The sequence below is a fragment of the Tetrao urogallus genome (assembly GCF_951394365.1).
Source record: "Tetrao urogallus genome assembly, chromosome: 3".
Classification (NCBI taxonomy): domain Eukaryota; kingdom Metazoa; phylum Chordata; class Aves; order Galliformes; family Phasianidae; genus Tetrao; species Tetrao urogallus.
The window spans coordinates 11045328-11062650 of record NC_136815.1 but is presented as its reverse complement, the minus strand read 5'-3'; the positions used below and the strand labels follow the sequence as shown (position 1 = coordinate 11062650).

General features: G+C 42.3%; 1 protein-coding gene across 8 annotated transcripts in view; it reads right to left on the bottom strand.

The window, feature by feature from the left end:
- MTSS1 (MTSS I-BAR domain containing 1) overlaps nucleotides 1-17323 on the bottom strand; it is a gene marked incomplete at both ends in the record, with an annotated part of 114637 nt that overhangs the window by 1506 nt on the left and 95808 nt on the right. The window contains 7 exons of one of the 8 annotated variants that reach the window (XM_079533158.1): nucleotides 468-630; nucleotides 978-1142; nucleotides 3982-4101; nucleotides 10842-11052; nucleotides 13074-13171; nucleotides 14095-14202; nucleotides 15638-15795. In XM_079533158.1, coding sequence (XP_079389284.1) covers nucleotides 468-630; nucleotides 978-1142; nucleotides 3982-4101; nucleotides 10842-11052; nucleotides 13074-13171; nucleotides 14095-14202; nucleotides 15638-15795 — 1023 coding nt within the window. Of the gene's footprint in view, nucleotides 1-467; nucleotides 631-977; nucleotides 1143-2772; nucleotides 2968-3981; nucleotides 4102-10841; nucleotides 11053-13073; nucleotides 13172-14094; nucleotides 14203-15637; nucleotides 15796-17323 lie in introns of all 8 variants that reach the window. The other 7 variants (XM_079533155.1, XM_079533157.1, XM_079533159.1 and 4 more) reach the window with 7 other exon arrangements.

The following is a 17323-nucleotide window of genomic DNA, read 5'->3' as shown; positions in this document are numbered from 1 at the left end:
TAGAAATGAGAACAGAATCAGAGCACTGACAGAACCAGAAAGCAAAGCTCACAAGTACAATTTTGCTAAGAATGTAGTTTGAAAAGGATACTGCTACCACAAAAAGTGCATGGTGCAATACCTGCCTCATTCCACTTACCCCATTAAACCTAAATCCAGAACTTCCTTTAAAACTCTATCTTGGTAGCATCCTTAAACTAAAACTCATTCTAGGAATGTACAAGAAAATAAGTGTGTTCAGCACACTATGCAGAAATCCAGAATTCTATTTAATTACAAAATCCAAGCTGCATTCCGGGCTGGAAGAAACTTTGCAATAGCGATGTTCACCCCTTCCCTGAAGCTGACTGTAAAGCCAGTGACCTGCTGGAATACAGCTCCTCACTGCTGGGGGTTGAGCGCACGAGGGCTGGAAGGCTTTGAAAGAGAATAGCTCTTGGATGGTACATCAGTTCAGGGCTGGGTACCTTGAGATGGGATCGTGTCCTCTGAACAGCACGGAGTTGTGGTCTGGGTGCTGTAACCACTGGAGCACTGCAGGGAATCCCGACTGCTCCTCTGGGTGTCGAGCTGCAGGCCTCTTGTCAGAGCGAGTGCCAGCTCCTCGCAGGGCTCCATTTCCTCACCCTGCTGGTTGCACACAGAAAGGAGATTCATTACATACAGGTTTGGTCAGTCTTCACCAGTTTTTAGGCGTTCTTTCTCCCAAGCAAAGCTTGTCACCATCACAATCCAAGAGGACTGTATCCAACCCTTCACTTGGGCTTAAGAACAGACACCTCTTTGGCTGCCATTGCCCAGCAAATGCTAACAGCCCAACAGCATATTCTTTCACATCCACTCAACTTCCACTGCCCGCATCACCGCCACACCAGTCCCACCTGCTGGACAAGTATTTGCCAAGATAAGGCACGTCAACAAAACCGGCACGTCCACTTCCTCTGCACCAAAAAGCACATTCAAAATCAGAGCCTCACCCTTGTGGCAGCCGACACCGTCATGCTCCGAGGTCTCTGGGCCTCCTCAGCTGGGACAGGTGGGCCGCTCTGAGCTCCGCCATTGAGATCTGGCTCGCGCTTCTCCTTCCGGCGCTGCAAAGTGTTCACCACTGGCTGATCGTATGGGCCTGGTTTGGCCCAGTCCTAGGGAAACGCGCTTGTTAGTGACAGCTTTCCTGCGTAACTGGGCTATAAGCACAAATATAACAGTGCAAAAGGGCAATTTTAAGGCTGCAGATGATGTATCAAACTGGATATGCCTTTCTGAATAAGGCCATACATTAATTGATCTTGACGATATTTAAATTTTTTCACTTACAAAACCTATTTCCTTTATTAAAGGAAACCTAAATTTCCTATTCTACCTAAGCTTTTTTCAATGAAGTTATTTAGTATTTCAACATTACTGCTTTCTCTAAATGAAATACCCCTGTGTGAAAGCCTGTATTTTCAGAAATTCAAGTGCACAGGTCACAAGCACACAGCACAAAATATACATAAAGGTCCAATCAGCAATGCTAGATGTACACAAGTTCTGGTACATTCTTACATGTCTACAGTTTAAATTAGGCCTGAGCAGATTTTTGATACATCGGAGATTACTCTGAGCAATCTCTCAGTTTACTTAATGGCTGAATTCTGGTTCGTAGTAATGAGCTGTACTGAAGGAAGACTGACAGTTTTATTAACGCATGCAGAACTGTGCTTTGCCTAGACAGCTGTGTCTCTGCTGTAAGCATTTTGCTGTAAAATGCACTGGCAAAGAGCTTCTAGCAAAGACACAACCAATGACACAGAAGCCCTGCAATCACTGTGGCCAACTTGTGTTTATGTCTCAGTCTCCAACTGCTGGAGAGATAAGTGAGGGGTCTGCAACAAGGCATCTCAATTTACACATAAGAAGGTCCCACAGTGCGTATGTAGCATCATGTAAGCATCCACAGGCATCGAGGACCTGTGCAGCACTACCAGCTGCATTCCAGCAGCATGAAACTTCAGGGCAACAGACAGGAGAGCTGGTTCCCCTCCTCCAGGGCACTGCTCCATAGGGAAGTGCCTGGCAGGGATAAGTCCATGCTCTGGCAGGGCAGAGACATCCGGATGTGGAGGGAGATCCTCACAGATCCAGCTATGGCAACCGATAGAAGTTGCTGCATTCTGACAGGTTCTGTGGTCTCACCCGAGACAACAGAACAAGCTGTAGGAGCTCTTTCAGCCTGTGGCAGCAAAGTTAAGGCAGCTGAAGTCACTGCTGGGCTCCACCTGGTGCCAAGCAACTTCTGAACCCACTCCAGCTAGACCTACAAGAGCACGCTGCCTATGGCCTAGGGGGGGCCAAGGCCAGCAACTGCAGGGAGAGCAGTGTGTTGTTCCACAAGTGATTTCACCACACAAGCTGGGTGCCAAGCCTGCACTTCTCTGCCCAACTGAGAGCTTTGAGGACACTCACCACACTCCATGCTTGCTGAATGGAGCCCAGAGTGCTTTCAACAATGCCAGATTTGTTCCAGCGCTAAACTGTTCCTTCTTACCTCACTGTTATCAGCCTTAATATGTTTTACTTAATGCGTTTTAGAAAGTGTCAGAACAGACAAGGTCATTCCGAAATATTCAGTACTGGATTTTAGCTGATTATCACCATGCAGTGCCCATTCATAGCCATTTTCAACAGAGCAAATCAACAGTAATTACAGGGATTGAAAGGTAGCAACACCCGCTGTGCGCACACTCAGTATGAGGAGGTGAGGACTGCCACAACAAAAGGAACACAAACCTTCCAGCTAGGGATCTTAGATGATGGCAACATGCCTGGCCCAATGGTGTAATAATGAACGTAGTCTGGAAGGAGGGCTGAGGGAGCCCGAGTCCACGCGCGGGAGACAGGCGGGAAATGAGGGAAAGGACCTGCACCAACTGAAGCTACGGATGGGTCACTTGATAAACTACAGTGATAAAACCCATTAGACAACTGGAAACGAAACAAATAAACAAACAAAAACAGAGAAATTAATATAAACAGAATGAATATGAAAATACACTGTGACTCTGACACTCTAGGGAGAAAACTGTATCTTAAAATAATTAAAAAAAAAAAAAAGAAAGATCTTAGCTTTGCCGCAAATAAACAACAGAAAATTGATACAATGCTTGGTTCAGAACTGAGATTGCTTGAAAATTGTTACTTGGCATAACAAATTTCAGACACCAATCTAGCAGTCATTGTCTCCAGGCTAAGCAGCATTGCCTTCTGTCCGTGAAAGTGGCACACTGGGACAAGCTTTGGCAATTTAGTTAGTCTGCAGGCATAAAAACAAAACATTTCCAATACTGAAGGTGTTTGCATTGGTGGCATTTAATCTATGTAGGCGGACAGAGAGGAAAAGCATACTGCCTTTGAAAATGACATGATCTGGCCGTGTGATGACATGGAAGGGGAAAAAAAGAAAAAACCCAACAGCAAGGATTTACCAGATGAGAATGGACACCATGCTCACTTCCTCCTCTGGTTGTGAGGGCAAACCCCATAATTTACTCCAAACACATTCTGGCACAGAGTTTCGTATTTCTTTTTTTTTCTTCAGAAACACACTCCAATTGCTTGGCATTACACATGCTATCTAATGGGAGAGAGTGGAGAAGCCACCAATGGTAAAACATGGCCAAGATGCCCTTTGTCAGGCAACCAGCTGGTTTGGGCAGCATTCCACAGTCTCTTTCAACAGAAAAGGTGGACACCGAGATTTTCTTAGAACGTTACTCTGCAAAATGTCCAATTTGCAGTGTCCCCCTAGCACTCCTTTTAAGGTGTCTCTGTGGTTCATTCAAAGAGATTGAATTTTAAGGGAGTGTGCAGTAGTTCCTATTCTCATCTTCCCAGAGAAGAATCCTGGCTGTGTCCCATGAACATTTTTTTTGTCCAAAAGTTGCTGGGTTTGGATAACAAGCTAGCAGGTTTGTATGTCTTTGAGATGAAGTTTTTCACCTTATCTGTGGAGGCCCAAGCCCCCATGGTGGAGCCTGAGCTGACTGAGGTGGGGGAACTGCACTCGCTCACTGACTGGCAGGTTTCAGAGGCTTCAGAAGAGGCAGAGCTGGACGAATTCTGCAGCGTAAAACAGCACCACAACGCAGGGAAAGGATACACAAGCCGTCAAAAAGAAAAAAAATACAAACAAAAAAGAAAGACAAAAAGCACATAAACAAAGACACACAGAGGAGAAAGGGAAGGATGAGAGAAGCAGAGGGTTAGGGTTTAAATAAACAATTAGAAACTGCTCAAAACCATTGCTAGTGTTCAGGAAATCTACACCAAAACAAGCCAACTGCTTAGTGAGAGAACTTGCCACACTGCTTGAGAATGAGGGATCGGTCTCAACCCCTCATTACATCTCAGCATCTCAATTCTGTTAGCTGTCTCAGAACAAGAAGCTGAATGGACCGATGGTCCAACCATGCAATTTACCAAGTCAACTGATTCATACGAAAAGCAGATTGTCAGTACTTGAAAGACAAAGTTTAGATTGAAAACATGGAGCAGCAAATGTCACATTCACAAGTTCTTAGATTTTCTGACCCGCAACAGTGCTTGTGAAAAGTTCGTCTGAGTTCAAATATTATAGAATAGAGAAAGAAGCAATACTCACCAGATTGGACGTTTCCAAAATCTGTATGCATGTGCCTCTGTGGGGAGTATGCATACACCCAGAGCACTGACTCAAGCTTTTCTGTCCAACAGTCAAAAGGAAGGTGCATGTACTTTGTTGAGTGCATAAATGGTGGCACGTGCTTGCCAGCTGCTTCCTCTTATCAGCAGAGATGGAAAATATCAGGGGCTTGGACAGAGAGGGAAGGAAAATGCAGGACACCAAATGTCCAATAAACAGCTCAAACACTCAGCTTCTTACAAGGAACTTCTCTGCCACTTTTCAGTGCATGCCCCTATGTGCATTCACTGCTGGAACACCTCCGCAAAAGCAGGTGACGCACCTACAGACAGGCCTCACTCTGAGATGAACAAGCTTGTGGAACGTTTTACTAACTGCAATTGGCATCACCATCAGTAGGGATGTGCATACAGGTCCAAGGGTGCATTCAGAACCAAGGGCTCTGAAATGGTCAAGGACATCAGAAGAAAGATCAGCACAGCCCTGAGCTCTGTTCACTGCCAGGAAATGCAACACTGGCAACAATTCATCCTTTTGTAGTCCAAGACCTGTGAAGAAAACCTATCTAAGGATATCACCAACATTTTGTCACACCTGAGAGAATGGCAAGGAATCCAGAAATGTGTTCTTGTATACAGGATTGTGTAGCAGCACCTCAGTTTTCAACAAAAAACATTTGAACAGGGAGGGAAATCTCGACTGAAATAGAACTTAGGAAGAGAGCTTGGAGTGAGCCTGCAATAAAATGGTACCTGAATGAGTGGCACTGTAGAACAATCACCAGTGCTGACAGCCAGAAGTTGGCTCTATGCTCACTAGAACCTACATATAAAGAATGTATGTATTGCTAACTGCCTACATAAAAGGAGATGCCAATCTCCCAAGACAGAACACTGCTGTTGTAAGGGTTTCGGTGAAGACTATCAGGGCTGTTGAAAAGCATCCTGGAATTTTTAGTGAACTGCGGATTTAAGTAAGAGCTGTAAAAGTTTGCAAAAGCTGCTAAAAAAAAAAAAGACAAAAAGAAAGCATGTAACGTAGAGGATTATGTTTTACACATAATGCACACCCTACCTTGTGCTGGCATCAGATCAGATCTGCATGCATTGTGGCAAGTGTATGTATGTACCTGTGGGCTCAGCAAACAGGCTGGTATTCAAAGGGTGGTACGATGCCCTTTCAGCTCAAAACTTTACCTCAGAGAGTTGAGATGAATATGAGATCAGAAGAACCAAGAGTGTTTATGGCTAATAAGGAGGAAAGTGAAAAGTATGCCATGGGGTACTCGATACGCAGTGCTTCGACTCTGCTTAACCTGCTACCTTCTTGATTGAAAGCAACATCTTTTATAGGAGAAATATTCTGAAAACAAGAACATTAACAAGCATGAGTTGCAGATGACTTCACCTTCAAACGTAACTATGGTGCATTAGATGGAGATAGCCTATTTTTAATGTTCTTAAAATCAGTTTTTAAAGTAAACCTCCAAGTTCTGCCTGCCCAAGTCCTGGACTGCTCAGCAAAAGAAGCTGATTGAGATCGCTCACCATGAGAACACCTATACTATCAGTGTCAGATTGGGGGCAGGAAAAAATAAACCTGAGAACAGTATTTCAGAGAGCATCTTCTGAAACCTCATGATTATGACCCAAAAGAACTGTTGGAAGACTGTTTTGGGTCTGCGTACGCTGCACATGACAGGATGGACAGGAAAGGATGTGAGTTCCACATGCTGTGTTGTTGGTTTCTCCGTATGACCCACTGAAGGGAGAATTTGAAGTTTACACACAATACAGTATTCTTATTCACAAGCCAGAAGTTTAAGGAGATTATGTCAAAAAATGATAGTGATAAAAATGGGTCATAAATGTGGTTTGCTAGCAGTGGAGCTCCTATAGTCAGCAGACGGAAAAAGATTAAAAATACAAGTCCTGAAGATGCAAAGTTTTGTTAAACTTATGTGATGTGTGGCAGAAATGATTGGAAATGGTGAACTTTTGAATTGAAGTGATTCCAAGGTGAAAGAAAGGCTCTCACACCAAACCCAGTGTGGTCATTTAAATGGCAAAGGATGAGCCAAAATATCATGGGGTAAACACCCTGATAGTTGAAGGAAATGCAAGATGTGGTGGTAGGGAAACTGGATCTCTTCATCTTGAGAAATTCCCAACATAGAACAGAACAGGAAGCCTCATGTCTTGCTAAAAAAGGATTCAGTCAGCGAGAAATTGATGGGGATGGAAGAATACTGAGCTCCTGGGGGAAAAGAACAGAGAAAAAGAGCGGGCGCAGGCAAAATGCTGCCTGGATCAGACTGCAGAAACGGTCCTGATCGGCTGAGAGGATCTGACTGTGGGAAGCACAGACCACCCTTCATTCCTTAGCAGAAAGTACATGAGTGGCTGAGAACAGAAACTTCTCGGTTACTGCTTGGGCAAAAGGTCTCCAAACTTGAGTGCTTGCTGCAGATGCACACACACAGGCAACACGGGGCTGAGTAGTTCTGCTTCACATCCCCTGGAGTGAGCAATGCGACTCTGGCTTTTTTCAGTTCATTTTAGTTTATCCCTTTTAAAAATGATTGCTTAATTTGAACGGTTTTTAAAATTAGTTCTTTCATTTTAGCTACTTTAATCCTGGGAGGTTATTTTTTTTCCCACAGCTGTGATAATGGTGGTTCTGCTCAGCTCCTAGATCACCTCTTCTGAGAAAACTGTATGTTTTCTGATGTGTCCCTGATGTTAACTGTACCAGCAGAAAGTTAAAACTGCTCTGCACAGCAACAAGCAATCCCTCAGATGTACGTTCTGTATGTGCAGCATGGTATTTGGTCTCTCTTCCAAGCTCTTGGATTATCTGTTTCCTTCGTTTGCTATGCTCTCCATCCAAACACAGCATTGCTTTCTTAACCCTTCCCTTCCTCCTGTACTAGACTGCTCCTGGGCAAGAGTTTCCCAGGAGACCAAACTCTAATGAAGAGCCTGGCCCGATGTCCCTCTGCAATCAGCAAAAGACACATCAGTTACATTTCTGAAAGCTAAGCACGGGGACTCAAGGTCACCTCCTCGGCCTGTCTCATCTCCAGAAGCGAGGCACTACTCACTTCTTCTTTCTAGCTAGGGACAAACCCTTGAGAAACTTAATTTTGAAAAATGATGTTTAGGAAAAGCAAGTGCCTGGTGAAACTGATAGATGCATTTATTTCTATAACATTTTTTTGTGGTTCAATCTAGGAACATATGGTAATTTACACGGACAACTGAATAGCTGCAACAGTATATTTTCCCTATTCCACCCTCAAGCTATTTCAAGCAATGAAATTTCCTCAAAAGTAGAATCTTCTTAGCTTTCACGCAGAAGCAAATTCACCTCTGGTTTCCCTCTACCTTACTGTTAAAGGGAAAATGATTTCCAGAATATTCCAGCAAGAAAGAGTCAGTTCTCTGCTGTCTGACTAAATGAACAGTTTGTTGCTTTTCTCCCCTCCTCTTTCATACGCTTCTTTCTCTCCCCTCGCTTTCACTTGTCAAGTCATTAGCAGCCTCTAAAATCCAGCTCTATAATCACTTTCTATCTGATGAAAATCACCGTGTGTGCTCACTGCAAGCCCAGCCTTCTACTGTCATCTCCTTAACAGAGACTTAATGGCACCATCAGCGTGCCACCTCATCTCAGATCCTCAGCTTGAGTACTGCACAGGGCACAAGTGGTCAAACAGCACCAACCACACTGGACTTTCATTTATACTCTCTGCTCCCAGCAGAAGATCTTCCAAGGGCTTTACAAGGTTTCAGCACATGCAAAGGGCAACGCTGACCAAGGCTGACCTCACATCTGGCATTTAGAGAAACCTTTCACCTGCAGAAAGAGATCTGCAATGCTTTTCATCCAGCTGCACTTGCTTGATAAAGCATTTTGGAAGAGCCCCTTCTAAATGCACAGCTATCTGTTATAGGCTAACCCTTTCACTCCCGGTGATGTCAAGAATAATGCTGCAGAGAATATTGGGGAATACTGCATACTCAATTAAAAAGAATAATCATTCCTTTTCTTTCTTTCTGCGCAGAGTATGATGTAAAGACTGTAAAGACTAGTCAGCAATTGTAGGCCTGTTCATTTTGACAGTCATCTCTCCTCTGGCACAGCCTGCATCTTGTTCAAATCCCTGCTTATTTCTTCTTTCAGATTTAATCATTTATCTGTTATTTTGAATGAACTCAGATTAATTTTCAGTATAGGTGAGAGCATAAAAGCTTCATGTAGATCACACAGTCCCACTCCCGTAATTCAGGGATTTTATGTGGCTCCTTTTTACTGTCTTTTAAAATCCATTATTAAAAGAAAATGGGTCTTGTTGTCCTAAAAACTACTGCTGCTAGCAGATGCCACAGCATGTAGCTAGCAAGCATCAGCAAAGTGTCCACCTGCACAAGATAAATGGCTCTTAATTTCCTTCGTTGATCCCAAAGCTTGCTTTTCTGCTTCCTCAGTGTCACTACCAGAAACAATGACATCAGTGTTTCAGAAACAGCCGGCAGCCGCCACCACTGCTCCTCCCACCCACCACCCAGCCTCAAAGCACAACCCCAAAAGGAAGTTCTGTCAGTTGGTTAGAGACACACAGCACAAAATAACGCTGTAAACTGAACAGCTTCTCAGTAAGCTCACGATCACAATTATCTGTCAGCACAACACACACATTTTACTTAGTGCTGAACATACAAAGCGAGACACTTAAGCAGAGATGAAGCGGCCAGGCGATGATCTGTTACCTTTTCCTCTGCGTAAAGGTATACAGAACTAGAGACACACAGAGCACATATCTATTTGTTATACCAACACACTACACTTGTCAAGTCAACGCCACACTGCTGCAGCCTTCTACAGCTCACGAATAGCTCAAGTGATGCTTGGATCAGTTTGCAACTTTATGGATAGTTTCTAAAATGAAGTGAAAGCGTATGAAGTTAGCTGGTGTAGATCAGCGTGACTCCATCGACTTTCAGGATGTTCTGCCAGCTGATACCGGCCTAAGTTCTCTCCCTTGTTTAACAGGGGAACTTGCAAAGAGAGGTGTTGGGTTTTTTCCATGCTAAGGGCAATTGCAAAGTTACATCCTCATCAGCAAACACAGCACCATCATGTAGATTACCACCCTTTTATGCAGGTGCAGTGGATACTATGAAAATCAGAGATGATGCTAGCATGTATAACCAATGTATGTATCTTAAAAGTCAACTTCCTTACCTTGTTACTATTCCAGTTTACTTTATTATTGCTCATTTACTTTTTTGCATTTCACTTAGGTTAGCCATAGCCAATCTAAACAAAACATTCATTTTATTAGTGTGCACAAAGTTCTTCAGGTTGTCATCTATAAAAACAATGCTGATGTGTCCAGACTGCGGACAGCTGTAGATGTATTCATTTGAAAACAAAGCATTTTTATTAAATGAAAGAGTTAAGTATATAGAAAGAAAAATGCTGAGCTTCTCTCAAGAATATGCCCCAGGCCTACATGAAGCAGTGCTGTTGTTGATGATACCTTAAAAATTTCACTGGGAGAGCTACCTGCTGAATGTAAGCCTATCCACAGAAAGGGATGTCATCAAAAATGACAAAACTAAAGCCTCCTATGATGTCGAGTATTCCAGGCCCTTTGTAGGGGCCCATTTGGTGGGAATAAAAACAGTATCCTTGTTGTCAAAGCCACCATTGTATTGATACAATGGCTGTCAGAAGGCTGTTCTGGCACTAATGTTTGTCCATTAAAAAATAAACAGCCATCAGATACTAACAAGTTGCAATCGGCGTAGGATATTAATTGGTAACCTCAGTGGGTAAAGTGAGCATTTACTCCTTCCTGCAGAGGGATTTCTTATTCTTCCTCCTCTGTACCCATCTGAAAGTTAGGCATCCAGGCTCCCTTCAGGGCCAGAGCAAAAACCGCATCCCCTGAGAGCGACTCATGCCCTTCTTCACTGCCAGCTGCAACAGCAGTACATATCACTCACAGAGGCCCAACTTTTAGATGGATGAAGTGCAGTCAGACAAATCCTCAGGGATTAATCTGACTTCAAGGTACCCCAAAATTACATCATATCCTTTTGTGAAAGGTGAGCCAAGCAACGGAGTCCAGCTCACAGTCAGTTTTTTTTGTTCTCATGCTTGCACGTACCTGGTTAGGTGCTTCTGGTGGCATAGGGGATGGCGATTTGGACTGGAAAGCATCCTGGGACATGAATCCAGAATCATGGGAGGACACACTGGACAGCCTCATGGGTGCCTGCTGAGGCAGATTGGAGCTGCGATAGCGATAGTGTGAACTAGGTGAGTGCGAGTGCGAGCCACTGGACCGGGAATCACTACTGTTAACGCTGTTCAGACTGCTGTGAGAGACAAAAGGAACAGAGAAAGGAAAGGGGGGAGGAAAAGACACAAGGGTGGGGTGGGGAGAGACCCGTATACAGTACAATTAACATTCCACATGTCTCTAGCAACAGGCAGCATAAACCGGAAAAGAAAAAATGTTGACAAAATAAATTTAAATATAAATGTATATATATATATATATATATGCACATATATATCAGTAAAGAACCATAAGCAGCTGCAGTATCCCTTGTGACCAGAGAGAAAATGGCATTTTACCTGGAATTGCACTTAAATAACATTCCGTAACCACTAGCAGTTCGAGTTAGGTTATGGGTGAAGGGGTGTTACACGCCTTCTGGCCTTTACACTTATGAGCAAACAAGCTTGCTGACAGCTCTCTTCTACTGCACCATGGACCAAATTTTCAGAGAAATCTGTAGCAGAGGGTCCAAAGGCATCATGGTTCATCTACAAGTCTGCATCCTGACATGCAGTTTTTGGGTCAGCCAGCATATGAGATTTTTGACAGCATTACCAAAACCCCATATTCAGAGTGTCTGAGACAAGTTTCTCTCACATGAATGCTTTCTATTGGGAATAAAAGCAGGTGATAGTTTATTTGGTGAAGTCCTGTCTCCAGATATGCAGCTTTAAGAAAGACCATCAAAAAATTAATAATCCAAATTAATATCCATTAGAAATAAGACACCAAAAAACCATTTCAACCAAGAAGATTGATTTTCAGTCTTCAGTACTCATGAAGAACAGCCATGTCAGTCAGAACAGCCAGTCAAAACATGGGAGCAGCTAAAGTTTCTTTCTGGGGTGGCTAAGCAGGACTAGCAGGATGCATCACTCTGAAGGCATTTTCCTATCGTCACTGACAGGCATCCACTGCCTAGCTAAGGAGATGGCTCTGAACTATACATGGGCCAGCACTGCATTGCACCTGACCATAAATCCCACATACACATAAGATGGACAAGTCAGCCAGCAGCACAGGAAGAGGAGCTCTGCTGTATTTTATCCATACACAGTAGTGCCTATGTAGGTTTTATCGCATAAAATTAGGTTGATTAGGAACAGATGATGGATTTTCAGCCATTTTCTTTTATAGCTTCAGGATACTGCATCTATAAGCCTGTGCTCATTGCTTTAAATATGCACGTTTTCATATATATAAAAGTATTGAAGGATTTTTTTATATATATCTGCATGCAGAGACAAGTAGATACATAAAAGAAGTCGTGTTCACTTGCTCTGACATGCTATAGGTAACTTTGCTCATACGCAGGGAACCTGTAGTACATTATTCATAAAGCAAACTAAAAGGTAATCATTTGAGAGCAGCTACAAAGGTGTTGGAGCAGAATACACAGTAGGATGTCTTCCTTTTCAATAAAAGGAAAGAGTAAATGTAGACGCTGGGTAGAGGGGCAGCATGCTAATAAACTGTTTCATGACAGAAAACAGTTTTACAGAGAAAGCATAGACAGAACCCAGTGTTTCAACATATTTCAGGACAGTATTAGACAGCATTAAACAGTTTAAAAAAAAAAAAAAAACTTGTATCAAAAAAGCATTCCCCTCTACCAGACTGACAGGGTAATTGCCAAGAATGTTTTTTCTTTTTTAAACAGTTAACTTACTGATTAGTAAGAGCTACTTAGAATAATCTAAGTACCTTAGAATCTTAGAATAATCTATATTAGAATAATCTAATATGAAAAACAGAAAAGGAAATTATAAACGAACAATCTCAGACCTTAAATTAGTACAGTCTGCTCTTTGATCTGAAATGGCTTCAAGAGAACTGAATCAAAAGCATCGTCAAGTTGTCTTGAGCTTGAAAGTTGTTCAGTGATGCCCATCCTTTTTAGTATTCCCAGTCACATACTTACATGGATAAAGACCATAAGGGATTTATTTCATTAAGAGTTGTTGTTTAAGTATGAATACAAATCTACACCACAGTCTGAACCTGCATCTCTTTGCCCCCAAACAGGTTAAAATTTAATATTACCATTCTACTTACCTGCAAACACTAGATTTTCTGGACATGGTGGTACTGGGAGAGGATGGAGGAGTCTGGTAAGACCAACTGTAATCAGAACCTTTCAAATCTAAAATTACCTGATGAAAGATAATCAACAGCATCAAAGACACGGAAATCTTTCTTCCTCTGTTAGCAGAAACCACTTGCTGTTCACACAACATTTGTCCCCACTGCAAGATTTCAGTACCAACTGACACATTTTTTTCTGCTAGAATTACACTGTGCATGTTACAGTTCCCACAGAGGACAGCCAACTCTCTGGGTTTCCAGAAACTACAGTTCTTTAACACTAGAACAGCTATCACAAAAAGAGAGTTCAGAAAGTGAGCAGAAAACATCTTCAAAAAGTAAACTGGAGTTTCGTTTTATCCATATCTCAGACTACTGGTTTTCTTTTTCTCTTAAAAAAAAAACCTGCAACAGCTTTAGCATTGAAAAACTCACATTAAAAAAAATTTGAAGATCCAATATCCGCCGGCAACAGAGCTTCCATCCTTTATACTTCCAGGTCAATGATAAGGCATGACAAGAAAACTGAGTTCAGCAGGGCTGACTTAAAAGATCCTTTTTGGAGTCATTTAACTGCACACATTTTTCTATGCATTTTAATGACAGCATGTAGTAATGTTCAATTGTTAGGCTCCATCAAGATATCTAATCTCAGCAATCTTGTAATCACACATAGGCAGGGATGTGGCAGGGTGAGGAGGTATCACCCATTCAATACCCTCAGCAGAAAACAGGCATTTTCATTCATTTTCATATATTCTCATAGATTTTTGCTAAGTACCATTTCACACTGGTCTCCCCAAATAGTTCAGGAGCACTTGGCTGGTACTTCAACTCCAATTTTTTAAAAGTTACTTAATGTTAAAAACTGCACTGCTGCAGAGAAGAATCTACGCAGTGTAATGTTAAGCCACTCAGTGCTAGCAGTCAGTATTTCTCACAACACACAAAGAACTTGCAAGCTAAAAATAAAAACATCCTCCACACTAACCTGTTCACTTGAAGATGGCAACTTGTGTGGATCCATGGTGAGACTTTTCAAGTCATCAGATATGGTCTGTAAATGGGTTATTTCTCCCAGCATTGATATTTCTTCTTCCTGAAAAGACAGAAGAAGTCATCTAATCACAGCCTCGGTTTTAAAAATTGGACCCACAACATAATGTACTTCTTTTTTCCAACGACCGCAGGAATGCTCACTGGAGCTGCTTCTTCCTTATTGATTAAGCAATCACTGCTTATGAAAGAGAGCTGGAAACATTCATTTAGAGTTCTGTGATTTAGACTGGATATAAAGTTTCTCACAGTAACGATGGTGAGGCACTGGCACAAGCTGCCCAGAGATGTGGAGGACGGCCCTGTCCTCGGAGACATTCAAGACCAGGCTGGCTGGGGCTCTGAGCAACCTGCTCTAGCTGTAGGCATTTCTGTTCACTGCAGGGGAGTCAGATCAGATGGCCCTTAATGATCCCTCCCAACTCTAATGATTGTATGACTCTTTTAAGATTGCTCTACGTTATGAGGCCCAGAAATCCTCTCATCAGTGAGATGATATCTCAGCCTTCTTTTTGTGACAATTCCAGAAAAAGAATGCCATTTTTGTGACATCTGTATTAATTTCTACTCTTGTCTGTATGCTCACAAATGGACCTTCAACTTCAAACTTGAAAATAGGAGCTAAACTCATACTTCTGCTAGCTTTTGGAAACTTTAAGATTAGGGCAATATACAGGTGTGGATCATTAGCACATCTATGACTCAGCCTAGCTCAAGATATATCAACAGCTAGTTCAGAATATTCCAGCACCACAAATTACCACAGTATTGCTGTTGCTACTCTGGTGGTTAGACCTGGGCCCTCAGCCTGCAACTGACCTCCACCTGTTCAGGTATGTTTCCACCTCTCTCATCATGACTTTTTGTTGAGACAGATACTCTCTGTAAACAAACACTAGGAACAAAATTTTCCTAATACACTGAAGGCCCTTCAGAAATGCATCAAGCTTGCAGAAAGCCACAAACGATTCATCGCTGGGCTTCAGACAACCTGAGATTAGGAAAATACACTGAAGCCCTTTCAATGAACTGAAAAAACTGTCACACAGGAGGAAAACAGCTGAATTCAGAATCAGAAAACTGCATGAAAGCAGGCTGCAATCTGTCAGATAACATCACTGTAAGTACAGGGGAAGTCTTAAAACATTTATCAGAGCTAGTACTGGAGTAGGAATAAGGAAGGTTTATATTAAAATGTGATGATGAGAAAAAAAGCAGTGGAAAAAACTGTTCACTGTCAATGTCTCAAATTCATCTGCAGAAGGAACTCAAGCTCTGCTAAGCATTAGCACCCACCATATCCCCATTAGTCTTCTTAGAGACAACCTTCAGTTGCTGAATTACTCCATGTGCTTACAAGTAAGTGCCCAACTCCCACCATTTGCCAGCTAGAGATGCAGACTGAAGTTTATCTTTCTAGAGGTTATTGGACACATCTCATTTGTGCACTGTACCAACTTTAAATGGAGAGCTCTTACTATCACAGGCCGCAGCATCGAGATGAAAGTACAGAATCGACCGCGCTCCTCGATGAGAGCTTTTCTGACAGCTTGCTTCTCAGTTTCTTCAAGCAGCAGGTACTTATCATTGACATCCTGCAGAGCACTGTCCAACTGGGGCTGAATGTCACCCCGTCCTGTATGCAGGAAACAATCAAGAACATGTTTTGTCATAACTGTGGATCTGCATAGAAGAATAACTTACTTTCAGCCAGCACTGCTGCCAGATTGTGCTTTTGCAATTCAAGTCTCAACCAGCATTTTCCCTTAAATCAAATTAGTAAGGTTTCTTCCTCAATTATTTCATCGCATCTTTTTCCCTTTTGCATAGACTAGAAACCCATCTTAATTCGAGAGGTTTCAATAAGCCAAAGGTACCATTTCACGTAAGGACTTTCTCAAAGTGTTAGCTGAAGAAACCCTTCATAACACCCTTGCTGAAAATCAACGTCTTACCAATTGGGATGGTATTAATTACCAACCTTAGGTATATTTCCCTTTCTTCCTACTTTTCTGCTTCTCAAGGTCTTAACGACAGTTTGTGGAGCCATTAAATGAGTGAATATATCTTCTAGATGAGATGTTAGAAACATGCCACTGATCACTGGATTCAAGTATTTTACACAAGCAACTGATAGAACAGCTTCCTTTATGCTAAATCCAGACCCTAAAAACTACCAACATATCAAACACACTGATGTTCAGTAACATCTGTGTTTGCCTATGAAAAAAATAATCATCTGATGTTTCACAATCAAAAAAGTTTCACTATTTTTACTACAGTCAACTAAAACCTTCTGAGACAGGTGAGCACCTTTTTCTGCATCAACCCCTTGCTCTGCAGCATGCCAAGAATTCATTCCACTAGTAAGGAAGAGCTGCTGCTCAGCCACTATATCACTGTGCTAACACAGCTGTAGTCACAAGACCTTTTCATGCAGCTTATACCTCTAAATATTTTAAAGAACCTCAGTTGTGCAAACCTGTCTCAAACCTCCTACAACTAACAACACAAATTAACTATGCCAGGCACATTTCCATTTCACTGTTACTAAATACTGGGAAAACAACATTTAAAATGGTGAGTTGCAGCTACCCACAATCAACTCTAATGGACAATAACTTGTGCACGGACGATTTAGAACTATAAGCACAGAGAAGTCTCTTAATGTGTGCAGTACACAGTGTAGATGACTCACAGTGAGGGTTACAAAGGAAAACCTTTGCCTTATCATCATATGTATTGATGCACTATTCCATAGAGAGATGAAGTCATCAGCTCCTTAGCACTGCCATGCAGACAGAGCAGCAAGAAAGACAGCAGGAATGGAAGCAAAGAGAGTCGTGCTGCATTAGAGGCATTACAGACTGGACACATCCAAGTTTCCTCTGTTTCAAGCTAGACACAGCCTAGATAGCTGTGACACTCACAGAGCTCCTGAAACATGTCTTCAAAGAACTGTGCACAGAGCAATGACAGCACAGCCACCACCACAGCCACCTGGTACCAAAGTGCCAGAGTGAATACCCAGTGTCCAGTCCTCTAGATCTCCCTGACTGGTGCAGTGGGGTCATAAAATCAGTGGGAAGTAAGTAACTTTAAAAATAACATACTCTGACTAACTTTAAAAATAACATACTCTGACATTATGGTTACCTGCTTCT